At 40.4% G+C, this 27,694-nt stretch overlaps 1 protein-coding gene across 1 annotated transcript in view; it reads left to right on the top strand.

Moving 5' to 3' along the window:
- The window catches only part of LOC144256098 (dedicator of cytokinesis protein 8-like), a 162,498-nt gene that overhangs the window by 57,233 nt on the left and 77,571 nt on the right, over positions 1-27,694 (top strand). Inside the window, 12 exon segments of the mRNA XM_077801226.1 lie at positions 1,605-1,722; positions 2,552-2,622; positions 3,669-3,807; positions 4,409-4,510; positions 6,613-6,708; positions 7,381-7,615; positions 9,100-9,267; positions 10,478-10,647; positions 12,637-12,732; positions 15,935-16,030; positions 21,348-21,497; positions 23,826-23,939. Coding sequence (XP_077657352.1) covers positions 1,605-1,722; positions 2,552-2,622; positions 3,669-3,807; positions 4,409-4,510; positions 6,613-6,708; positions 7,381-7,615; positions 9,100-9,267; positions 10,478-10,647; positions 12,637-12,732; positions 15,935-16,030; positions 21,348-21,497; positions 23,826-23,939 — 1,555 coding nt within the window.

Below are 27,694 nucleotides of genomic sequence, written 5' to 3'. Positions count from 1 at the left end.
AGAAGACAAAATTTCCCAAAGGACATGATACCAATTGAACCAGTCTTTGATTTACTGTTGACACTCAAATAATGAGACCAGAGATTGAAGGTAGACATGAAAAGCCATTCCTAGCATTTCAGTCGGAGCTGCATAGGGGGAGTATAGCTTGGTTAAGAGCACAGGGCTGCCTGGCTCAAGTCCTGACTCTGCCATTTCCTAGCCATATAGTTTGGCACATGTTATTCATTTTTCCTCAGTTGTAACATGGGGATGATAATGTGGGTATGATGACAATGATATTGGTACCTACCTAAAGGATAATTATGAAACTTAAACAAAGTAGTGAATAGGAAGTATTTGGGTCTGTGGAGGTTTTTTCTTTCTTTTTTTTTTTTTTTTTGGTACTGGTGAACCCAGGGCCTCCCCATGCTAGGCTACATCCCCAACCCTAAATATGTACACTGAGCTACATCCCCAACCCTAAATATTAAGTATTTAAAATATCACCTGACTCAGGATAAATCCTGCATAAATGTTAACATTATTACTGTTTCTTTGAATCAGGACTATTCTTCATCAAAAACAAATTTTCCTTTATTCACAAAATATTTACTTAGCACCTATTATGTCCCAGGCACTAGTCTAGCTTCTGAAGATATATCAGTGAATCAAAAAGCATCAGATAAGGGCTGGGGCTGGGGCTCAGTGGCAGAGTCCTTGCCTAGCATGTGTGAGGCACTGGGATCGATCCTTGGCACTGCATACAAAAATAAATAAAATAAAGGTATGCTATCTATCTACAATTACAAAAAAGAATTCTAAAAAAAGCATAAGATAAAAATACTTATCCTGACACTGGGGTTGTGGCTCAGTGGTAGAGTGCTCACCTAGCATGTGTGAGGCACTGGATTTGATCTAAACACCACATAAAAATAAAATAAAGATATTGTGTCCACCTAAAACTAAAAAATAAAATATTAAAAAATACCTATCCTATGGAGCTTACATTCAGTGGAATATACTAGAAATAATGCAAATAGAAAAAAATATATGCAAATTATGCTTAGCCTAATATCTATTACATACTTGTCAAATGAATGAATATATTTCTCAAATTATTGTCATTATATAACAACCAGGCTTGGAAGTTTGATCTGTCTTCTTAAACAAGAGGGAAAGTTAAATTAATACAGAGTACCATGCCAATAGGAAATAAAATTACCACATATGGATTAGAAAGAAAAAAAAAGAGAAAGAGAAGGAATGAAGTCAGGTCATGAATTGGGTTTAAAATGAGCTGAGCCTTTTTTGCCTTCTTATCTGTGTATCAGACCTACAGTCACCTGCTTGCAGATTTCAACATTCCAAGACATTAAGACTTGCTAAGCATCAGCAGTCACACTACATAGAAAAACAGAGAAAAGTGTTGTTTTTTATCACATGGCTGCAGCTGATGCGGAAGAATCTACAGAAACTTCATCCTCCAACAATAATTGACTTCTAAAGGGAAAAACTCCTTTAAAATAATCACTCTCTAAGTACTGGCCTAGGTACTCAATGAAGAACTTGGTTAAAATCAACTCTAGACCTTATGCTTTAGTTCTTTTTCTTTTCTTTTCCAGAAATCTACTCTATGTCTACCCACAGAGGCTGAACTTTGCTAACAAACTAGCATCTGCCCGGAACATTACAATAAAAATCCAGTTTATGTGTGGAGAAGACCCTAGCCACGCTATGCCGGTAAAGAGGGGGTAACATTGACCTTACAGCAGGGTGGGAGGTATTTCCCCTGTGAGTCCACATGGGCAGAATTCAGGGCTCCTCCATGTACAGAGTATTGTCTTCGGGGCAGCTGTACTCACCGTGTCCAGGCGCCTTTCCAGCTAGTCCAGTATGGTTCCACAAATGATAGGAAAACAGCCTCAATCTAAATTGAAAGCCTCTTTCCTTACTCCATAATGAGTTATGAAGTGTTGGACATGCAGATCATTTTTGAGGAGTGAAAATGTACTGCATTACATACCTACCAAAACAGACCACATCTACAGATAAATATTAAGTACTGCCTAGTAATAGTAAACACACACAACTTCAACACCTTTTAGGGATGGTTCTTCAACCTGAGGCAAAATATAAGTCAAATAATAAACATATAATATAATGTGCTCTAAGAAGACAAAATGCCAGAATCTGTACTTTTTAACTATCTATTACTAAATGAGATGGGTGGTTATTGAAACTGTTTTTCATAAGTCGTAGAATACAGTTACTATACCTTTCTCTGGACTACGATCTCTCTAAGTTGCTTAGGACCTCACTAAGTTGCTGAGGCTGGCTTTGAACTTGTGATCTTCCTGCCTCAGCCTCCTGAGTCACTGGGATTTCAGGCATAGGCCACCATACCCAGTCATAGTCAGTTATTTTGCCCATTTGGTTGGACCACTTGTAGGATCTTGCACCCTTAATTTATAAAATTATGAGACTACAGCATCCTACTGGCCCCCTGGTAGTTGATTTGAATATATCCAAAAGTCACTATTAATTTTGTTCACTCTCTATCGGTGAACAGGTCATCTTTGGAAAGTCCAATGGGCCTAAATTTCTGCAGGATGTGTACACAGCCATTACATACCATAATAAGTAAGTATATTTCAGAATCCAAACTTATGGCAAGATTGTTTCAGTGTCTTCTAGTTTTTCTGGCTTTTCCAAGTGACTTTTGCCAACAGTTTTTACAATTTAGGGCCTAAAGGACAGAGGACATTTTTACCAGTTCCTTAATTCTGTGTTGACTATGCCAATTTTTCACCATCAACTAAGAAAGGAAGAAGAAAATATGGTTAAAAAATCTAATATGATTTTGACTTTTTTTTTTAATCTCCAATCCTTGTATGATGCAGAGAGATTCTATAGTGTTAAGTAAGGAAGTACATTTTCTATCTTGCTTTGAGATTCCAGAGGTAACCAGAAGCAAAATCCAATTTTGGTCATCTTATCTTCTGTACATGACTCCTCTCCTGCCCTACAGCCTGCTTTTAAGTTGACCACAGCAGAAATAGAACTCTCATAATTATGTCAGTAAAATGAACCATGGAATAGTTTTAAAATGTTATTTGCATTTAGTAGGATGGGGAGTTGGGTTTGATCCTGGCCTGACAACCCAGGCCCATTTACATGCTTCCTGTAAACAATGGCCAGGCTTGACATAAGGGTTAAATGGGGTAATGTGCATGAAGCCCTTAGCCAAGTGTCTGGGGCTTCATAATTCACTAAAACCGACTTCCTTTTCTCTCCTGCATCATCCATTTTTCCCCCAGACCTTTAATGAGAGCAGCCTCATACCAGGCCCTGGTCTTTGGGTAGAGATGAAAAAAGAGGTCACAGCAGGACTCTGAACCTTACCCCTTTTTCAGATTATATTGTTGAGTTTTTCTGTTGTATGTGGGAATTTCTTTTTCCTTGGAAAAGCCTTTCATTTGTGAGCAGTTGTATGTAAGTGAAGTGTATCCAGTAACAAGCATGGTTTCAAGGACATCTCACTCAGGAACAGAATAATGTCAAATGACAAGCCTTCACACCATGCAGGCTAACTCAAGAGCAAAAGGGCCCCTGCCATTGCAATTTATAGTCAGAGAAGTCATCCTTCTTGCTAAAAGTTATTTGTGTATAATGTGCTTTTGAAACAGGTCTCCTGACTTTTATGAAGAAGTGAAAATTAAGCTCCCTGCTAAGCTCACAGTAAATAACCACCTCCTATTCACCTTATATCATATCAGCTGTCAGCAGAAGCAAAGAGCCTCCATAGAAAGTCTCCTGGGATATTCAGTGAGCTGTTTCCAACTTGCTAATTCACACTGCAGTGCTGGGCAGCCAAGGTCCCTGCAGAGATAAATAACTAAAATCCATTCACTTGCTTTTTTCCTGTCAGAAGTAGCAAAATGTCCTAAAGCAGATTATAGGAAGAAGCTGAAATGAGTTGACTTAGTAAATGATGGATTTTACAAATGGAAAGTTACTAGGTGATAGATACTGAAAGAATATTCATTTTTTAAGAAAAGCATTGCAATGTCTGTTCTTTCCAAATTTAATATATGTGCTTCACATATAGAAGTAGCTCTTTTTCTTTTTTTATTCCTTTAAAAATATAAAAGGTAAAATGAACATTGATGTTCAACACACACAAACATTGGTTATAAAGAAAAATGCTACTATTTGGGCTTTAAAGGCAGTAAATCATTGAAATGTCCATCTCAGGAATTCTCAGGGAATTTAAAATGCAAAGAACTGGACAGAAATGACTGCCAAAAAGAGACCTGATCAATATCTCATCATTGTTTAGTTGCATTTAATTATTGGGAGCCAGATAAATTACCCAAATTATATGCTATAATAAATACCACTTTATTCTTTGCATCATCTGTTTCAGTGGCTGCCAATTCTCCTAAATGAACGTCTTCAAACTGGATCTTACTGTCTCCCAGTTGCCTTGGAAAAACTGCCTCCCAACTACTCCATGCATTCTGCAGAGGTAACCAACAAGGGGCCATCAGCTAGTTCTTGGCTATCAGGGTCTTGGATCACTTCCCCTTCCCTTAAATGTGACCAAGGATGCTCATTATGTTTTCTGGAGTGCTTATCTCTCAACACACAGTATTTTCTGAGAATGTATGGCTCTGATGGGAGAAATATCTGACTGTGAAAGAAACCTCATTCAGTTAGACGCCACCAAATCAGAATGTTGAGTAGATGCAGCCTGTGCCCTACATAACCTTACGTTGGGTTATCTGCAACAAAGGAGTCCACAGAATAATGCATTCTAGATTAAGAGACAAGTGAAGCCCACTATTGATGAAAACTGCTCCCAGAAAGGATCCTTAGAAAAGGTTTCCAGGACACAGTCTGTCAGCTTCTCCTGTGGGTTGTGGTCCCCAGGTGGACACTGAAGTTTTTACTCCTCTAAAGAATCCTTCAAGCACCATCAAGCTTTTCCCCTTCCTGCCTCCTGTACCCCCCTTACCCATGCATTCTGCCTGGGGTGAGCCCATTTAAAGGCATCCCCACAAACTCTCCATCCCAGCCACACCAGTTCCAACTCTAGTTCCCATGCTTCTCAGTCCCTTTGGCTTAGGTCTACATCAGTATATTATGTACATCAGAGTATTATTGTGAAGCAAGTTGCAGATATCATTTCACTTGTACATATTTAAATATGTACCTTGAAAACAAGAGCTTTTTTAACCTTCACAACACCATTTTCATACTTTGAAAAATGAACACTAACTCCCTGATCTCAACAATAGCCAGTCAGTGGTTGGGTCCCCCATCATCCCATTAAGGCCATTTATTTCTTACACTTGTTGGTTTGCCTCCAGATCTAAATGGAGTCCACAAATTACTGTTGGTTGATGTGTTTCTTTTGAAGATCCTTTATTCTAGAGACCCTCCTTTCACTCTTATGTTTTCCTTTGGGTTTTTAAGTTTAAAAAAATTCCCAAGGCTTTGAATTTAGATCTGACCTTTACAGTCAAGTGTCTTCCCAACTCTTTTGCTCCTTACCCCTCTCTCCAGGCTGTTTTCTTCCTCTTATTGTCTTTTTCCCCTGGAAAGAGAGGTATCTTTTGCCCTGGCCACAGGCTCATGCCTGGCTTCATACTAAAACTGCCCTCCTCACAACCAGCTAAGGGTCAGCCTGAGTGTTTCACAGCTGTTCTCTGGTTGCTCTTTATGATTTGGACACAGACCACCATGTAGAAGCCTTCAAAATCACTTTCTCATCATATGCCAACTCCCACTTATCTTTTAAAGCATAGAACAAACCTGAGTTTTGGATACAGACATATTTGGGTCCAAAATCTGGATTGGGCCACACTTTAGCTGTGTGGATATGGGTGAATTACTTGCCTTCTCTGAGTCTCAAAGAGGAAGCTGAGTCTATATCTGCCTGTAAGGCTGTGAACATGAAATGTGGTGTTGCCTATTGAACAATAAACTTAATGCTGAGTAAACGTTAGTTCCTTTTTCTACTCAACTTAAGCTTTTTATTTTATAGATACATCTCCATTGATTTCTAATATCCTGCAGACCTGCCCAGTCCAATATGGTAGTTACTAGTAGACCTACAAATATATTGGTAAATAACTGATATAAAAGAGTCATTACAAATAAGCTAGAGCCAAGCAGGACTGCTACTTAGAAACACTTTGATTAAAAGGGAAGTTATTTTCATTATTCAAATGCATTAGAATTTCATGTCTTTTACTTTCATTTCATTACTCTACAACCTGTCCTGACACTCCTGATTCATGGGAAGAGTACTTATCTCAATTCCTAGAATCAATGATTATCAATGCTGGATGGGAGTTTAGGTACAGAGCAACCCTCTGCTTGCAACATGAGAACATTAAAGCCCAGAGAATGATTGACACATCAAATGAAATTAACTAATTTAGTGCAGAATTGAACTTGGGCTTGAATCCACAGCTCTTGACTCCAAGTCCAGTTACAGTAGTTTTGGGGGAAGCTTTCTATTTGTAGGACCCAACATTGACATTCAAGTTGCTTTTCACTGCTTGACAGCAATCATAAAAGGAGATTGGATTGCTAATCTTTTCTTCTTCTTCTTTAACACAGAAAGTCCCTCTGCAGAATCCTTCCATCAAATGGGCTGAAGGACATAAGGGAGTATTTAATATTGAAGTGCAAGCTGTCTCTTCTGTTCACACACAGGTAAGAAAAACCAAGGCCAACTTTGAATCAGACCCTGCAGGCTAGTGTTGAAAAGTGGGGTACAACAGAGAAACTTTCAAACAACAGGCCAATAAAAGACCAACGTAGGTCTTTGTCTATGGATTAAAAAAAAAAAGAACCTTGAGTTCTTTGTGGGGACTTACAAGCCAATTCAGTTTTCATTTTCCCTTTAAAGTGGAAGACCTTAGGAAAATGTACCTAAATGAAGGAATGTAGTACCTGCTCAGTTGCTTGAGAAACTTCGTGGGGAAACTTGATCTGAAAAACTTTACTGCTGTTACCTCCTTTCCTTCCATGCTTCTGCTCTTTTGTTAGCTTTTCAAAAAAATTCCATCCCCCCTCCCTCGCCTGTCACTGAGTTATGCATCTGCTAGACCTCTTTGACAGTATGTTGACCTGCCATGACAACCTCTGCTTACGGAACACATCAGAGCCTAAACTGTTTTTCCTTTAGTTAGCCATTATTGAGAGGTCATATTCTGTTCTACAAAGAAGTTCATTGCCTTGCTCTGAAATGACTTAGAACTTCTGATCTGGAACACTGGCTGAGAGGTTGTACCCGTTAACAGCTGTTTGATTGTCCTTGTGGATCCATGGGTGAGCATTGGTGGAATAAGTCCCCTCTGGGTCTTCTGCTTTCTGTCCTCCTAGGACAACCACCTGGAGAAGTTCTTCACCCTCTGCCATTCCCTGGAGAGCCAAGTGACCTTCCCCATCCGTGTGCTGGACCACAAGATCAGCGAGAGCGCGATGGAGCACGAGCTGAAGCTCAGCATCATCTGCCTCAACTCCTCCCGCCTGGAGCCCCTGGTGCTCTTCCTGCACCTGGTGCTGGACAAGCTCTTTCAGCTGTCCGTGCAGCCAATGGTCATTGCTGGCCAGACAGGTAGAGGCCTGGGGGACTGGGAGGAGGCATGTGCAGGTGAGGGTGGGCATGGGCAAGCAAGGACAGGCCAAGGTAGGTGGGCTGTGGAAAACCTAGTTTTCCAGAAATCTAGAAACTGTGTGCTTCCTTTGCACTGATGATGTGAGTTCAAGGGAGGCCAAGTCCAGTGCTATTTTTTTATACTCAATGCATGTTTAAAAAGAAATAAAAATAAAAGAACATGAAAATATTATTCTAAATATCATAGCTTTTTTCATAAACTTTATTGAGTGATTTGAGGAAGTCTTTCAAGTTCCCTTTCCAGCCAGGTGCAATAACAATGCTTGTAATCCCACTGGCTCAGGAGGCTGAGGCAGGAGGATCTCAAATTCAAAGCCAGCCTCAACAATTTAGGGAGGCCCTAAGCAACTCAGCAAGACTCTGTCTCTAAATAAAAGATAAGGGGAAAAGAGAGGTACTGGGGATGTGGCTGAGTGATAAAGCTCCTCTGGGTTTAATCCCTGGTACCAAAAAAAAAAAATCCATTTCTGGTAACTGGTGGATTTATTTTACCTCTCAGATTTTTTGCTTTCTTAGAAACAGAGTATTTTCTTTACCATCAAAGTTGAGGCAATTAATCTCCGAGAGTTTATGTAGCTCCTACTCTGTTTAGCAGTATGGAAGGCACAGTGGGGGAGGACAAGAAATTATGAGAAGCATATCTGACCTGGGAAAGGGTTTCAGCCTTCACAGAGAGGCTGAAGTTACCACTAAAAGCTGCAGAGAAGCGAGTCATTTGGATTTATTTAAGCCCTGTACTGCACAATGTCAGAGGCTTCAGGAAGATGGGATTTGTGCAGAGCATTGAAGGATCCATGTAGACAAAAGCAAGGAAGGTGAGGGTAACAGCCTGAGAGAAGCCAGGGAGGAGAGAAACAGATACACAGTGGGACAATGTGGCAGTTGCCTCACTGGAAGGGAAGCCGAATTTGAGCAGAAACAGGCACAAGGCTGGATAAGTAGGTTGCAGCCAAACTATGGAAGGCTTGGAGCACCCGAACAAGAGCATATGTACAGTAAACCAGTAGTTTGTCTGGGCCCACCAGGAGGAATGACATAACACACATACATTTAGATCATTCTGTATAAGAATCTGTATCATGCAACAGTGCAGTTCAAATCATAGCAGGCTCTCAAATCCCTTGGGCAACTGGTTGAAATGCAGATTCTGATTCAGCAGGGCTGGTGTGGCCTGAGAATCTGTGTTTCCCAGGTAATATTGACAATGCCAGCCTGCAAGTCTTGCAGCAGGGTTTAGAGAGGAAAGACAGAAGAAAGTGAAAGGAGGGAACGTGAATGGCTGTGGTGAACAGAGCCAGGGCTAAAGCTCCCCTGGCCCAGGCTCACCCCACACGCAGCCTGGCTAAGGTGATCTGTGGTCAGGACTCATGGTTGCTGGCTGGAAGAACATTTACTTCAGGTTCACGTTTCGCTTGGTTCCTCAGCCAACTTCTCAAAGTTTGCCTTTGAGTCCGTGGTGGTAATCGCCAACAGTCTGCACAACAGAAAGGACCTGAGCAAGGACCAGCACGGGAGGAACTGCCTGCTGGCTTCCTATGTACACTACATCTTCCGCCTGCCGGAGCTGCACAGAGACTCGCCCAAGCAAGGTAGTGTTGCCCAATAGGGTATCTGGCGCCCCACCCATCCCATTGCCTTGTAATTCAAAATAAATTCAATCTTATTTTTCAGAATTCACAATTTATGTAAGTCCTGAAATTGAAAGTTTCTTTCTACATTTTCTTCCTCCCTTCCTTTTTAGGGTCTAAGTACCTATTTTGTTTGCTTATTTGATAATATTTCTGTGCTCTTTACCCAGTTCTAATTTATGATTCAGCTGAGGATCTCTTTTTAAAAATATGTCATATTCACTTATGAATATGTCAAAATAAATCCCATTGATACATATAACTATAATGCACTAAAAATTTTTTAAGTAAAAAAAAAATAAAAGGATTAAACACTTTGATCAAGTGTGGCTTACATACTGGGAAAATAAAGATTAAAAAATGGAGAAGTGTTGACTAATGTCTTGAAGCCTGGGATAATGACAAAGAAAATAATGTCTATCCAATGGCAGTGGTATCAGAGGTTCTTAAACTTTTCATTACTAAAAAGTTAATTAATAAATTCCTTTTCTCATTTCCCCAAACTAAATTTTTAAAATAATAATGATAATCTAGTTTGCTAATTTTCTCAATTATTTATATAGATAATATAAATAACTTTGGTTCAGCATGATATAATAAATAGCATAAGTTTATCAAATTCCATGCCTAAATAAACGTGGTACTTTATTAGTCCATGCAGCCTCATTTCACATAAATCTGTAGTTTCACCCAGGCTGGCCTTGAATTTATAATCCTCCTGTCTCAGCCTCCCAATTTGCCAGGATGGCAGGTGTACACTACCATGCTCAGCTCAACTCTATGGATTTTTGAATCTCAGAAAACCTTACTCCAGGAATTATAAAGTTATCATCATTTAAATATTGATAAATTTAAAAATAACCACATTTAGAACTTCTCTTGAGAAATCAGAAGTTCTGGAAACCCTGGGTTCTGTTTCTGCTGGCAATAGGAGGCTGGAAATGAGGTGTGTGTCTCCAGTTCACCACAATCCTCACCACTTCTCCTGCCTCCTATCCCATCTACTTCCCTAAAAAACAGTGCCCACCCCCCAAGTTTTGATGAAAAGACTAAGTTCAAGGCTTGATCTGGTAGGTTTTCATTCCTCTACCTGCCCTATCCCTCTTCAGTTCCTCCTCAAGGTCTGTAAGTGACTCTGGTCCTCTGTTGACATGTCTCTGCCGGTGGAACACAGGTGGCACCACTGCCCTCCCCGACCCTCGCTACCACACCTATGGATGCATGTCTGCTGCTGCTGTGAACTCAAAGCTGCTGCAGGCCCGGGTGATGAGCAGCAGCAACCCAGACCTGGCAGGGACACACTCTGCAGCTGACGAGGAAGTTAAGAACATCATGTCTTCAAAGGTAGGGAAGATGGCAAACCCTGTTTCTTTTAATGTGTATAATGCCTTGTACAGTATGGTTCATGTGGAAAAACTAAGACATTAATACTAGTACATTACTATTAACTAAAACTGACCTTCAACAGTTTTTCTGTTAATGTCATGTGTATATTCTAAGATAAATCCAGGATATCACATTGTACAGATTTACCTTTGCTTTTAATATAACTTATTTAAATGTAAGCTTATATAATTTAATTTCAAAATAATGTCCTTTCACAACTGGCTCAAAAAATCCAAAAATTTATTAATCACCTCTCAGAAACTGCTGAGCCAACTTCAGCACATCCCTGTGTTGATTTTGTAAGTCTAAAGGATAGAATATCAATAAATTGGTTCAACCTATGGATCATCAGAATCTCTGGGAGTGCAATGTTTTAAAAGAGCCATAAATGATTCTTAAGTTCAGCCAGAGGTTAAGACATCTGCAGGGGGAGGACAGAGGCCAAGGGCAGGTGACTTGCATAGGACCACACTGCAGGGTATGTCAGCACCAAGACCCAATGCTGGAAAATAAAATTCATATTATTCACTGTTTCTGTGTGGCTAAACCAGCTAATGCTCTGACAGTCTCCTACCACTGCTAACTGATTCTGAGCAGAACTTTAAGTGACAGTCTTGCTGCTACATCTTTCAAAATGGAATCCATCAGTTCAAAAGAAATGAAGGTTAATCACTCAAGTCGAGCATTAAGTATCTGACCGACACAATGGGCCTTAGTAATAGCTGCTTTTATGTTATTTCTCTAAATTTTAGTTTAAAAAAATTTTTAAAGGCATTTAAAGGGCTGGGAATAGAGTTTAGTTGGTAGAGTACTTGCCTTGCATGCACAAAGCCCTGGGCTCAATCCCTAGTAAAACACACACACACACACACACACACACACACACACACAAAGGCATTTGCAAAGCTACAGATAGAAAGCAGAAGTTCTAGGGTTCCAGAGAGTGCCATGGTTAACGACATTTTATTGAATATTTCAAAATAGCTAGAAGAGAGAATTCTGAGAGTTCTCTTTTTTAAAAAAATATTTTTATTAGTTATTGATGGACCTTTATTTATTTGTTTATATGAGGTGCTGAGGATTGAACCCAGAGCCTCACACATGCTAGGCAAGCCCTCTATTATTGAGCCACAACCCCAGCCCTCTGAGAGTTCTTACCACACAGAAATGATAAATATATGAGGTGATGAATATGCTAAACACCCTGACTTGATTGCCATACCTGTATAGAAACTTCATACTGAACCTCATAAACATGGATATTTATTATGCATCAATTAAAAACAATCAAAAGAAAAATTTTTGTCTAACCAAAAGAATAAAGCATGACCCTTTCAGAAGTGGTTTTTGACAATTTATTAGTGCTTTAGGGGACTAAGTACAGTACCATGCTAAACCGCAGAGGGGGGCACTGTTCTCACATTGTTTCTGTTTTCCCAATAAAGTCACGGAATGTTAAAGGAACTATTCAGTATCTGATTCTAACTAGTTTTTAGCTATAGGATGCTAAACACCAAATTATTAATGGTGATTAACTTAGGAACAAGTGAAATTAGGTGTGAATTTACCTTCTTTGCTTTGTTTTGACAAAGTATTTTACCTTTGTAAGTAGAAAAAAGTAAGAAATGTCTTTAAAATCATTCTGAGCCTAGTGTAGTGGCGCACACCTGTAATACCTGCCACTTGGGAGGCTGAGGCAAGAAGATCACAAGTTTGAGGCCAGCCTCAGCAACTTAGTGAGATCCTGCCTGTCTCAAAATAAAAATAAAAAGGGATATGGGTGTGGTTCAGTGGTTAAACACCTCTGGATTCAATCTCCAGTAGGGAAGGAAGGTAGGGAGGGAGAGGGGGGAAGGGAGGAGAATTCTGAGATGGTGATTTCCAGGCTTACTTTCTCAGGGTGTCAGTGTAATTTAGCTGACTGTTGAGACATGGTTTGTGTTTCAGATTGCTGATCGCAACTGCAGCAGGATGTCTTATTATTGCTCTGGCAATAATGATGTTCCAGGTTCAACTGCAGCCCCAAGGCCAGCCAGCAAAAAGGTACTGAGCAATTTGGAGATAATTCCAGGACAAGGAAAGACTGGTCTGGACCCTGCATTATGATTGGAAATAGATACTATCAAATTACTCTCCAGTCTTGTCCCTGCCCAGCTAACATACAACCACACACACACACACACACACACACACACACACACACACACACTCACACTTACAACTCTATCCCTTACGCTTCATTTTTTAATCACCTAACTGTCCATGAACAACATAATAATTCTCAAATTTAACCAGGCATTAGAATTACCTGGAATGCTTCTTAAAACAGGTTACTAGATCCTACCCCCTGTTTCTGATCAATAGATCCAAGCTAGGGCTAAAGAATTTGCATTTCTAACAAGTTCCCAGCTAATGCTATTACCGGGACAACACTTTGAGACTCATTGCATTAGCCTCTTTTTTAGTGGAAGATGAGCTAGGGATAATTCATCCATGACAAAAATGAATGGCAGTAATTAAATACTATTATTTCAATACTATTTAAAGTGATATGAAATGCTTCCGCCTAATTCTCTATAATCAGCCTTATCTCTGAGTTCAGAAACTTTACAAGATGTAGAATTTCTTAAACCAAAAGAATTCCTTAATCATAGCCAAAGCCAGGGTAGTTTAAGAGAGGTGTGGGGGTGGGGGGTGTTCAAAAGCTTTCTGTCAAGCCAGCCTTCACACAAGTTTTCCCCTGAGCTAGGCACCCAAGAGTCTCACCATTATGGTAACTTCTTAAGGTCTATAGTGTCTTTCAAGACTCTAATTAAAATGTGAATATGCTAATTGCAAAGAAAGTCTCTTGCAACAGCTAATGCCACAGGGGAAAGTTTGTTAAACTTGTAAGTAGAAAACTTGTAAGTAGAAAAAAGGAGGGAATGAGCCTCAGCATAGCTTTCTTTGGACTGGAGGAAAGATGAATCAGAGACACTGTAGGGCCTAATGCTGAAAACTTTGCAGTAGTCCAGGCCCTATATGTGAGGGAGATGTACCAGGAGTTAATTATAAAAGGAAAAGTGAAAGATGTTCTTAGGCTAAAAATTTGTCATCTACCCTAAACGTTAGCATTAGCTGCCATAGCCCCTTCTCAGTGACTGGTTACAAATACCATCTCCCTTCTTAAACAAAACAAAACAACAACAACAACAACAAAAAAAAAAAACATTTGCCTACACCCTGACTTCCTTGTAGCATGTCCTGTTTGGTTTTGCAGTTGCCTTCTTTTGACCTGAAATGACCAGAAGAGAATTGTTTCATTGCAGGGGGAAGTTTAGCCAATGTGTTTCCTTAATAGCTCAGCAAACAGGGTTTTGCGACTTGGTGATTTTATCTAATGTCTAGAGCAAGGTGTTCTTGTGATAATGCCGCCCAGTAAGCAGCAAGCTGCATAAATTACTTTAAGAAGCAGCTTATCCTTGTCTAATCTCTTCCTGCCATAAGACTCTGGTAGTCAAACTGACCTATTTACATAGGCTAATTCTGACATTGGTGGAAAGTCTCTTTCCCACCATGGGAAGGTCGAGGTGTGGCCAAGTTATATTGCACACAGTTGACCACCTGCTAGACCTACCACTCAACCCCACACCTCTCCCAGATGGCAGAGCCTCACTTAAGACCCTAAACAGCAAACAAATGTGTTCACATGTATGAAGATTATTAAAGTCTGACTAACCTGCAAAATGAAGTGAGACCAGCTGATGAGCTGAACCAAACGGCGATGGAATCAGTTAGATCACACAAACATCCACACAGGAATTTTCCATTTGTCTCCTTTTAGTTTAGCTCTCAAAATTTTAATATTCATAAGAATTAGTAAATTGCTTGCATGCATACTGTATCCTATGGGTGATTTAAAGGATTGTTGAATGTGATCTTATATGATCAATTTTTGCTTTAGGCTGATTTTAAAACTTAACTCCACATCAGGATGTGATATTAGGGTCTTCAAATAGTTTTAACTTTCTAAACCACTAAACAATACAAAAAAATGAGCTAGTTTGTCTGTATTTATTCTAGGTTCTATAGGTATAAGATGAATGGAAGCCACAGAAAATTCCCAGATACTGCTTTTGCCTTTAGTTAGGGTTTTCTCAGAACTAATGGGGTCTCCAAGATGCAGGACTTTCCAATGTGAGACTAAGTCAACTATGATGAGTTTGTAGTTCAACCTTGAGTCCTAAACTGCTTCCCCATCGAAACTTACTGTCAAGAATATTATTAAGGGGCTGGGGTTGTGGCTCAGTGGCAGAGTGCTTGCCTAGTCTGTGTGAGGCACTGGGTTTGATCCTCAATAAAAATAAATAAAATAAAGATATTGTGTCTATCCACAATGAAAAATAAAAAACAAAAGAATATTATTAAATATCCAGAGAAGTTGAAGAATGAGAAAGATGGGAAAGATAAAATTCTGCTCCATTTGCTATGGAGCAGACAGGGCTTGAAGGGAAGTGAAGACATAAAGTGGAGCTGAGGGATGTTCCAAGCTTCTGAATCTGGGAAGGAATGTCAAGTTGCAGGTTCCAGCTACCACCATGTCCCTCTTCTCATCACCCATCCAATCACATTTCCCACATAAAGCCGTCATGGGAGTATGCAAAGGAAAATTATCCAATCAGGAAGGGAGTTTACATACCCTCTAAATGGTGGTCCCCAAACTGTGACTGGACCAGCAGCATCAGTGTCCCCTGGAAACTTGGTATAAATGCAAATTCTCAGACCCTGCCCCAGACCTAGCATCTCTAAGAATGATGTCCAGCCATCTGTGTGTTTTATTTATCAAAGTCACCAGTGTATGCTATTATATATCCAAATTTGACAACTGTTGCTACCTATCAGCTGATTTTATAGATGAGAAGATTGAATACAAAGAGAAGAATGGTTTGCACATGGTCAAACTCTCCCCAGGCAAACCACTCATCTCTTTGTACTCCATGCCTCCAATTTCAACTGCTACCTTGGAGTGCTTCCCCTGTAGGACAGTTTCACTCGCAGGCTGAGTCTGTTCCTTCAAACCTAGCTCTCCTGCACAGTATCGACCTCACCTCAGGTTATGTCAGCACTGTCTTTGCTGTTCACTGCCTATGGCCTAGGACATCTAGGATATATGCTTCAGGAACTAACAGGCTATTAAACTGGGAAAGAAGAAGAGGGGTGTTGATAAGTCCTGTCATCACAGCTTGGTTTTCCTAACTGTTGTCAGCATTTCCACGAGGAGCTTGCCCTGCAGATGGTGGTCAGCACTGGGATGGTGAGAGAAACTGTCTTCAAGTATGCTTGGTTCTTCTTTGAGCTTCTGGTGAGTCTCGCATGTTCATATCTATGTTCTACAGGGCAAGAAGAGATCATGGCATAAAGGCAGTGATGTTTTCCATATCAGGAACTGACACCTTGTTCACCTAGTTGTTCCTACTGAAAACCTAGGGTTATTCCTTAAAGTATGACTCCTCTCACCTCTTCATCCATCTTCCATAGAATCACATGGATTCTACCTTGAAAATCTGCCTCTAACCCATAGCATCTCATCCTGTTCCCCACCTGCCAAGCCACTCTCCTTGTTCACGTGCCTCTTGAAGGAATTTCCTCTTTCTCCCCCCTCTATCCACCTTTGCCCTCAGCCCATCCATCCTACACAGGACAGCCAACATTAAACAGTGTCACTCCTCTCTTCAAATCCCTTTAGCCAGTTGCAATGTATTGGCAAAAAAAAAAAAAAAGCATAAATACTTATCATGACTAAAAAGCCCTTGTATGACTCTGCTCTTTTCCTCCATTTCTCACTTCATCTCATTCCATATTCCCCCCTCATCCAGCCACATGGTTACTCTTGTAGTTCTTGGAAGGTATTAAGCTCTTTTTCAGCCTCAAAGTTTCAAGTTCTCTCACTAGTTCCTACCTTTCACTCCCTTCCCGATCCCCACCAGACACACACTGTGTTTTCTTTAGGCTTCAGCATAAATGTCACCACCTCCAGTAGCCCTTTTATGACCACCTTATATTATAATGTAATTCTTCTATTTCATCATTCTCCTTTTAAACACCCTATTTATCTCTACTTATCACCTAACCCAATTTGTAATTTCTTTTCTTTTTTTTTTTTTTTGGCTCACTTACTAGATTTCTAGAATTGGGGTCTGTCTTCTTCATTCTCCTATCTCTTGTGCCAGCACTACCCCAGATCCCTGCCAACAGGATCACTTGGGGGTGCTTGGTTAAAATAAAGCAGATTCTTGAGCTTTTTTCTAGGACTACTAAATAAAATCAGGAGGCAGTGGTGTTCAGTTGCCTGTCCTACCAAGTGGCTTCTAAGCACACCTATAATCCACAGATTCACATCACCTCTGCTCTGTAAGTCCTAAATAAAACTGAAGTCTTTGAAATGTGTACCCAGCCAGCGGAAGCATTTTACATTCTCCAAGCTAAGCTGGTTAAAGTGAGTGGCTGCAGCTCACAAGTCCTGGGACAAGACTGCCAGCAGTGGGACATAAGTTCTGGCAGAAATGGATGGTCACAAACTGCTCCCTCTTTTTTCTTGAGGCATGAGAAGTATTAAAATCAACACTCTACCATCTGCATATCCTGCTCCTACTTACCTACCTCACCCACCATCAAGCTTCTCCATAAAGAGGATTCACGTGGGTTATGATCCATCTAACAGTTTATACAAATTATCCTGAGTTTGACTGTCAAAATTGCAGTTAAAAAAAAAAGCATGAAGCAAAAACTAAATTTGATATCTTGGAGAGTCTCATAGAAAAAATTCTCGAACAAAACAGCATTCCAACTTAAAGATGGTTGGTATTACTCCTACACTTGGAGCACACTTCACCTAATCCATTTTTAGATATTATCTAATACTTACATGCTACAAAGCACTATAGTTGTTTGATCAGGTAACCAAGTCCCTTGGGCAGTGTATCTCAAGCTCTGCTATGTAAGCATTCTAATAGCAGCTCTAGGGACTCTTTAACTCATCCTCGAAACCTTATTAAAACCCTGTGAGAAGGCTGGGGGTGTAGCTCAGTGTTAAAGTACTTGTCTAGCATGCTTGAGGCCCTGGGTTTGATCCCCAGCACCACAAAATAAATAAATAAATAAAAATAAAATTTGGGTGAGAGAGTAGTGGTTATCCCCATAGCACATACCAAGGCTGAGTAGGGAATTGCTAGCTGCTCTGCCAGTGAGGTACAGAGCCTCAATTCTCCAATTCTGAAGTCCAGATTCCTTTATTCTACCACTTTGCCCCTTTGGGAAGCCCAACCTTACAAACCATCTTCTTAGGTTAATGTATTGATAACATGGAAACCCTTTGCCTTTAGGAGTCAGTCAACTTTAATGCAGAGCTACATTGTTATTTCCATACCTAGTAATCACGAACTCAGTATTGCTAAGCCTGAGTGATTCCACAAGGCACCTTAGAGCTCTGTTTTGAAGGCCAATTTGCATTCTCTTCAGGTGTAATGATATCTCCTTCATATAACCCCAGTAACAGCTGACATCCCGAGGAACAAAAAATAATAGCATCCAAAGTATACTAATCATCTTACTATATATATATAATGTACCAGGTGCTGTTTTAAGCATTTTGAAGCATTATCTCATTTAATCCTCAAGCAATCTTTGAGGCAGGGGTTTTTACTATTCCCAAAATACAGACATGGTTGGAGGAAGGATGGTAGCTATAAAGAGAGTCTCCAGAGGCTTCAGCAGTACTGCTTCACTGCCCCTAACTGCAGGGAGCTAAGAACCATTGAAAAGTTGAAAACTGCTCTTGATCTTGCACATCTATTTACTAGGACTTGGTGGACCTCAAAGGGAGAGCAAAAAGTAAAGCGAATAGCCCTCCTTGCCTCCAGCGAGCCCCTGATGCTAAACAGATGAAGTAGTTGGGAACAAAAGTGCAAGTTTAAGCACTCTAATGGGGTTGGTCAACTTGGAGATCAACCAAGGCAGCAGTTCCACGGGGCTCTGCAGGCTGTACCCTGTCAGGGTTCTAGCGGGACAGAATTGAATAGGACTCAACAGGATTAACTGAAAAGCATTTATCCAAAGGTCTCTGCCTGAGGTATACACATGGTTACAGGAGTCAATAAGGATTGGTGAGGCATATGGGAGCAGCAGCTGCTGGAAGACTTTATCTATCCTAGCTGTAAAGCATGAAGAGTAGGAAACAATGTAACTGGGGTCTGGAGACAGCTGGAGGCAGAGAAGAAGGTCCATACAACAGGAAGTGGAACCTTAGGAAAATGTTGCCACCGCCAGAACCACACTGTGGCAGGGATTAGGGCAGGAGGAATGGATAACCACCCAAACCCCTCTGTTCTTCCACCTCCTGGTCCCCTGCTAGTACTTCCCATTGCCAACTCCAACCAGCAGCCAGAGAAAGGATTGGGGGCCCAAATAATGCAATATATAGGGACATCTTCCCAGCACTCAGAGGTAGAAATTTAAGGTAAGAAATTTAGCTGAGGACTGTGACAGAGGCAAATGGAAACTCTTAGTGTTCAAAGAAGACTTTGCAAGAAAATTAATCTCAGGGCACCCAGTGCTCCATGTGTTGTTATGGATTTACCTGACCAATGTCTGGGAAGTTACTAAAATCCCAGTTTTTTACCCAAGGATCTTGATGAGAAATAAACAACAGCTTCCTTGGGCTTAGCCAACAACCTGGGCAGTTTAACATCCTTCGGTTTGTGTTGATGGCCAAGCACTAATGAACAACCACTTTGTCAAGAGAGCTGTTGAACACAACCCTTGGGTGAATTTCACACTTGGCTAATGAATAAGCCCCTGTGCTTCTGGGAACTGCTGAGCCAGACCTTGGAGACCCAGAGGTAAATGGGTGACCTAGTTTACTCACTGAGGACATGAAGTCCTACATTAAGGAGTTCTTGAAAGCTACCCCTACTTTGAATGGGCTGCAGAGGCCAATATGAGAGAAAAGATTTTGCTGTTTTACCTTACCCTACAAATAATGAGCCACACATCCACTAGTATTTCTGCTGCGTGTTCTCCTCTGAAGACCAGGGACACAGTAGCTGGCAAGTGTCGACAGCCTGGAAATAGGCCATTATTTGGAAGCACAGTATTGTGAGAATTATTTATTTGGTTGTAGGATGGCCAAACTCAGCAGGAAGGAGCCAAATGCAGCAGTGAGCTCTAAAAGCCTGGTGCTGGGGTGGGTTAGTCAGCAGGGAATCTGGATCAGGGTCACTTGAACAAAAAGGCCTTGTTTTCCTAGGTCCTTGGTTGGGAGGGCAGTGAGAGAGGTGCTTTAATCAGACAAAAATGGCATCCAGTTCCCACCGTCATTCAAGTCCCTCACCAGCTACGTATGTGGGGCTTCCTGGGATATGGACATGTCTATGGGTCCTAGACCAAACAGACCCCTGTGGTGAGGAGAAACCATAATTCTTACACTCAATTATATATGCTTAGTTCTTCCCCAAACTGGTCTTAGCATTATCTGAAAACATGCAATATATGAAGACTACCTCTCTGTTTTTCTCTTCTTCTTTTGCCTTCTCTCTGTCTTTGTCTCAGTGCTAGCAAAAATCAAGCATCCTGCTTTCTGAGAGACAGAAATCTACTGTTTGTGCATAAAATTTCTCCCATCCAGTTCTCAGGAAGGGAAGTTCAACTTCTAGGGCCATTTCCTTTTGCAGTGACTCTTAGACTAACACAGACAAAGTCATGAAAATGACTTCAGAGTATAAGCACTCATCCACAAGGTCTCCCAGTCTTTCCCATCAGACTGTTCCTAATGGATTCAACAACTTCCAACAAGGATAATACTCAACCTCTGATGATGTTAAAGGAGGGTATATTGACCCATGAATCTCTTGGCCTCAAGAAATCTAAAAAATAAGTCTGGATTTTAAGTTATGGTAGGCACTGAGTGTGTGTTACACCAGTCACCAATTGATGCACAGACTAGATAGATAGAACTAAAAGTTAGACTTATAGAACTCAAAAGGTGATTCTAGAATTATCATCAGAAGCAATATTCTAAATAGAGGTTAAGTTTCCAGCTAGCCAACAAACTCCCATTCAACCCATGACATGGCTTAAATTTATAGAAGCACAAAGGAGCCTGATTGTAAACTATGAAATTGTTTTTGGAAAAGCTGTGTTCCCCATTTCATCTTGAAACTTAGGATAGGAGGAACATTTCTCCTTTGTTCTCCTTACCACGATTGCAGGAGCCGAAAAGATCTCAGGATTTGCCTGTCCTGTGAAATGCACTGTAATTGTCCTGCCTATGTGGTCATGGGAGCCCAGACACACCCTGCCTTCCAGGATGAAGGCTACGGAGGAGGCAGGTCCTATGATACTGGAGCTAAAGAAGGAAGCTCCTAACTTTGTCAGCAGCAAGAAGGGAGCCCCTGACTTGGGGTCAAGGAGAGGACACCCTTCCTACCTCCTGCCACCACGGCAACTATTCGCCTGTCAGAAGCATCTATAGTCCAGAGCCAGCCTGGGCAGCACCGGCACCAATACAGTGTCAAAAAGTTCATTGTGTAAAAGCTTTTCTTCAAGTCACTCCACCTTTTGCACATTTTTCCAAGCAGCAGATCACCAGTCTCCATGTTGACATTTCCCCCATCCCTCTATAGGTGAAAAGCATGGCCCAGTATGTACATAACCTGGACAAATGGGACAGTTTTCGGAGGACTTGGTTTTCTGACCGCTTCAAAGATGACATAACTACTATTGTTAATGTGGTCACCTCGGAGATTGCAGCCCTGCTAGTGAAACCTCCGAAGGTAACTGTGTTTCTTAACTTTCTAAATTGTTTACCTTAAACATATTACTTTCATAAGCAGAGAAAAGTAAGGGTCATTTTGAAATGGTAGTTAAAATGCAACTGTACACTATCATTAAATGCAGCATGTTATGCTGGACTGGACCCTGGGGTGGGATTGGGGGATTGCTGTAAGGAGATTACAATATATACAGTCATTTAAATCATTGCATCAATGTAGCTATGGAAGAAAAGACTCTTGTGCTCAGAAAATACACCCTGAAGTATTGTGGAGTAAATGGGCATGATGTTTGCAACCAAGTCTCAAATGTCTCAGGGGAAAAAATGTACAAAAGAGAATAAGATGTCAAGTATTAATGAATCAGTTTAAAGAATATACAGTTCTTTGTGCTATTTTTGTACCTTTTCTGTAAGTTTGAAATCAATTCAAAATAAGTTAAAATATATAAAATGAACCAGATGTGGTGGCACATACTTATAATCCCAGAAACTTGGGAGGCTAAAGCAGGGATATCACAAGTTCAAGGCCTGCCTTAGCAAGTTAGCAAGGCCCTAAGAAACTTAGCAAGATCCTTCCTCAAAATAAAAAATAAAAAGGTCTGAAGTTGTAGCTTAGTGGTAAAGTGCCCCTGAATTCAATCTTTAATATATAATAAAAACTTAAAAGTAACTATAATATGTTAAGAAGCAATATTTATTATTAATTCCTATATTAAATTAAGAATTTGGGGGCTGGGGATGTGGCTCAAGCGGTAGCACGCTCGCCTTGCATGCGTGCGGCCCGGGTTCCATTCTCAGCACCACATACCAACGAAGATGTTGTGTCCGCCGAGAACTAAAAAAAAATAAATATTAAAAATTCTCTCTCTCTCTCTCTTTCTCTCTCTCTCTCTCTCCTCTCTCACTCTCTCTTTAAAAAATAAAATTAAGAATTTGTATGGTACCAAGTGCTCAGGAAATTTCATTTGCTTATTTTTCATTGAAAACTTTATTAGAACAACAATAGTATCTCCATATTGGTAGGTTTGGAAATGAGGCACAGTGGGTTGATACATTTTCTAAGTCACACAGCTTGCAGAAAAGTTCAGACTAGAAATTATATCCCTAGGTATTCAGACAGTCATAAACTACTCAAAAGGAATGACCATGTGGGGAATGGCAGGAAAGCTCAAGGATTTCTCACTGTTGCTCTGGGAACCTGTTTATTAGTTCTCTATACATCCCAGTGATTGGTCAGGTTGGCCTGAATTTTCAAACTGTAAATCATAAAAAAGAGGAAAATATTTTAAAATTATATTTTCAATAGTGTCAGAGAAAATTGGTTTATCATTCTGAGAATGAATAACATAAACATGAGAAGGTGCATCACTGAGGACTCTGAAGTACTGTAAAATTTCTCATTTATTACTGAGAAGTGATTAAAAAATGAAAATGAAAACTAAGAAAAAAAACTGGCCCCAATTTATATAAGAATTCACTTTACCATGTATGACTTGAACCTCTCTTGTGCTAGGAATGCTGCCTAACTGGGAAAAAGAAAAGTTTCTGGGCATAATGGTATGTGCCTGTAATCCCAGTGGTTCAAGAAAATGAGGCAGAAAGATCATGAGTTCAAAGCCAGCCTTAGCAATTTAGTGAGGCGCTAAGCAACTCAGTGAGACCCTATCTCTAAATAAAATTCAAAAAAGAGCTGGATCAGTAGTTAAGTACCCCTGAGTTCAATCCCCAGTACCAAAAAGAAAAAAAAAATAGGTAAAAACTGATTCTTGGGACTGGGGTTGTGGCTCAGCGCCAGTGCACTTGCCTGGCATGTGTAAGGCACTGGGTTTGATTCTCAGTACCACATATAAGTAAATAAAATAAAGGTCTATCAACAACTAAAAAATACTTTTAAAAAACTGATTCTTTTATCCTGACTGGATTTTCTGCAATAATCCTTACAAATTAAGAATGTATGTCTCATTGAAGATAGTGATACATTTCCAGATGGCTTGGGGAGAAAAAATAAAAGTCAGATCACAGCCTTGTAAACAGAGAAGGAGCTCATTTATAAATATACAAATACATATGTAGGGAAAAGGGTGGCTAGAAGGAAATGCACCAAAATATTAACAGCACAGAAAAAAAATCACCTGAGTCAACCCAACAGTCATAGCATCAGATAAGAGCTAAGTTATATTAGCTACAATTTTTTCATACTTAATCTGGTTTACCCAATGCACCCAGAGGGACAGTGGCTAATATAATAGGATTTGCCTCTTCCAGTGTTCCCAACCAGGGACCTGATGTTCAGGGCTTACATGAAATTATTTGTATGTTTGTTTTTAAGGAAAATGAACAGGCAGAAAAGATCAACATTAGCTTGGCTTTCTTCTTGTACGATCTTCTCTCACTCATTGACCGAGGCTTTGTGTTTAACCTGATCAAACATTACTGCAACCAGGTGAGAGTTTCTGGGAGCTATTTTATGCCTTCTCTCTCCGATGTGCTGCCTGCTATGTTCATGACCACGTTAGAGAGTGTGGCAATGTGGAACGTTTCTCGAGTCTATGCCATGAACACTTCTCCATCACACTAGTTTACTTGGAGTGTTTCCAATTCAGTCAGCAAGTTCCTCTGAGGCAACCAAAATTTGTTAGTGATATGATTTGATTTCTCCAATTTAATATTTAATAGAAATTATATGACTGCATTTTTTTCTTTAATCAGGCCTAGTTCAAAGTTGGAGGTCTCTTTGTACCTATTAGGGTAATTAATTAAATTGCTGTTGTGACATTTTGATGAAATCATATAGATTGAATTTCATTGAGCCTCAAAGCAAATATGTTATAATCCAAATACAGTTTTTCAATGTCATCCCTCAAGTTTTTTTTTTTTTTTTCAGTGATTTCCATGTATGACACATCATACATGAATGGATATAACGTCTCATTCTTCTGGTTGTACAAGTTGTAGAGTTACACAAATTGTGTAATCATATGTGCACTTAGGGTAATGATGTTTGATTCATTCTACTATCATTTCTACCCCCATCTCCTTGCCCTCTCCCCACAATGTTTAATGTAATTCTTCCTTCTTTCACTGTCCCCTGTAAAATGCCCTAACAATGGTAATATAAATAATAGTTATCATTGCTACTCATCTCTTAACATATTCCTACTCTAGCAACCGCTACCACCATTATTGCTGTCATCACAACTGCCACCATTGTCATCTCCTGCATACCCACCATCTTCACCATCACCACTTCCACCAATATCACCATATCCACCAACATCACCACCTCCACCAACATCACCATGTCCACCAACATCATCACCCCCAACATCACCTCCACCATAACCACCATTGCCACTTGGTGCTTTTTCTTTTAATTGGTCCTTTTTAGTTATACATGACGGTAGATTCCATTTTGACATAATTATGCAAGCATGGAGTACATCTTGTTCTAATTCAAACCCCAGTACCTCTCCTTCCTCTTCCCCCTGCCCACTCCCTGATCCCTTCCCTCTATTGATCTTTCTGCCTTTATCCATAGTTATTTTTTAAATTAATTTCTTATGGATGTACACAATGGTGAGATTCAATGTGGCATATTCATACATCTACATAGGAAAGTTATGTCAGATTTATTCCACCATCATTCCTTTTCCCTTTCCCCTGCCACCTGGATCTTTGCAATTAGTAACTTAGTTCCTTTAAGTCCTTCAAATTACATGAATCTTCAACTTCCTAATTTTTTAAATAAAAGAATTCTCCCGTATAGCAGTTCAAGAGATGTCGGGGTGATGATCAAGTAAAAAGATAAAATGACAAGAAACAGTAGCACTCAAGCTTCATTGGGTGGCATGTGGACAGGGTTGCATGAGAGAAAAGGTCTTTCCCAGGACAAGACTGTCCAGAAGCTTACAAGGGGAACCAACCACTCCAAGGACTAGGAAACTTCCAGGGGCGAGAGTGGGGCGAGGAGGCATGCCTGTCTAGTTGGTGTGGCTCTGCAGCACAGTGGGGGGTCTTTGAGTCAGAGGAGGTCCAAAGGACTGTAGCCACTTGGTGCCTTGGAACTATAAGCCTCTACCTTATCAATAGGAAACAGCTGTCCAGTGAGGTTTCCTGGGATCTACAAAGCAGTCAGGTGCTGAAAGGCTAAAAATCTTCTTGTTAGATCTATTTTTCACATAATGGAATATGTAAAAATTCAAGTTTGGTTTGAGCTAATGTGTTGGGTGTCAGTCTGGATAGAAAACTCAGGAGCCAGTCCAGAGGGACTATCTTTGGCTTGTTTACTTAACATCCTTCTCCAAACAAAACAAAGCTCATGATTTTCTTTTTTTTAAGATTTTATTTATTTATTTACTTTTTAGTTCTCAGCAGACACAACATCTTTGTTTGTATGTGGTGCTGAGGATCGAACCCGGGCTGCACGCATGCCAGGCGAGCGCGCTACCGCTAGAGCCACATCCCCAGCCCCAAAGCTCATGATTTTCTAAAGGACATCCTAATAGTGAAGCAGAATGATAGAAGACAATACTAAGGCAATGTTAGAGTCCCAGAGCTTTGCCTGCCCTTCGAAGATCCACCAGAGTTGATCACAGAGGAAATCCTTCATTCCTCTCTGTCCTCCTGTTTAGATGTTCAGGATTCCAGGTCACTGGATACAGATTAATCCGTTTTCAAAACTTAAAGTCTGAGGTTTAGAAAAGAGACCCTAGAACACAGCCGCAGGCCCTGTGCACACATTGTTGTACAAGCGTTAGTGGTTTTCCTTTCAAAAAGAAAAAAGAAAATCCACAGTAGACATCCACCTACCCTGAAAAATGTATGTTTTAATTTCTTTTTACTCTCTCTTTTCTTTTCGCTTCACTCTCTTTCTCTTTAAAATTCTTCTATTTTATCTTAGCTGCCTTCTATCTCTTTTTTTCCTCTCCTATTTCAACTTCCTAAGAGCCTTAGATTGGGGTTCTAGAGACCTGTGTTCTAATTCCAGAGGTGCCATTTGCCGCTTCTGTGATTTGGAATCACCAATCTTCATTGAGGCTTCCTCAGTGTAAAAAAGTCAGGCTGAATTGGACTTATCCATGCTCTGACACTACGGTTCAGTGCTCTGTCTGCTAGTGACATCCATAGATATTGACTAGCATCATTGTGGCACACAGGTCTCAAAAGGTTATGGTCTCAGTCGCAGTCAATGGTATACTTCCAGTCGTTCTTTTTCAGACAGGGTATTACTAAATTGCCCAGGCTGGCCTCAAACTTGCAATCCTCTTGCCTCAGAAGTCACTGATATTACCAGTATGTACCACAACACTTGGCTTCAGTCTCTTACTAATAGTCATTAACAACAGATAAATCTGCTTCTTCAATTATTTGTCTCTTACAATGTGCCACTAGGTTAACACTCATCCCTCAAGAGAATCACTGACACTTTGCTGTTGGTCCCCCAACTTCTGGAGAGAACGTGTCAGGAACTGCACCCCCCTCCTTGTTTCTAAATAGCACTTGTTCTTTCAAGTTCTGATCACCCAACAGCTCTTTTTGAGTGACCCTAAGTGAGAAGAGTGTGACCAAATTCTAATTAGTTCCATTTGCTGGAGGCCCTATTGGTCCAAAATCAGGCAGGAGTGTTTATGGAAAGGAGACAGATTCTAGTCACTATCCTTACACAGAAGTTTTATTTTTTAAAGAAAAAAATATTATAATGGCATTAATTTGTTTTAAGAAAATATCTGTGGCTTGAGTCCATAGGCAAAATGCCCCCACAACACGCTGACTTCTCTTAAACTGGCTGAAGATTTAAATTACATAGCTCAGAAAATTGCCCTTAAAGTGAATGAAGACCATCCTTGTCTATTTGCAAGGCTGAGATGCCCTGTGTGACTCTACTGGGGCAAGAAGGTGTTCATGATGAAATACTGGGGGTGCATGGCCCATCAGCCTCCACACCCTGCTTTGACTATGGGGAGCTGCCTCTGAGTGTGGATGCTTCTGCTGTTCAGCTCATTGGCGGGGAGGGAGGCATCTTCCAAACTGTCCCCATCAGCTACTTTCATTTTTTGTTTCATGATTTACTTTTTAAGCAAAGGTTTACTCTAAAAACCCTTGCAGCTCTCTTTCTTTCTCCCCAATTTCCTTTTCTCCCACTTTGGAGCAAACTCCTTGACTTTTTTTGTAGTTAGTTGATACTTTCCTAGGCACCTC

Source organism: Urocitellus parryii, chromosome 7 (assembly GCF_045843805.1).
Source record: "Urocitellus parryii isolate mUroPar1 chromosome 7, mUroPar1.hap1, whole genome shotgun sequence".
Taxonomy (NCBI): Eukaryota; Metazoa; Chordata; class Mammalia; order Rodentia; family Sciuridae; genus Urocitellus; species Urocitellus parryii.
This window is presented reverse-complemented; position numbering and strand designations above follow the sequence as displayed.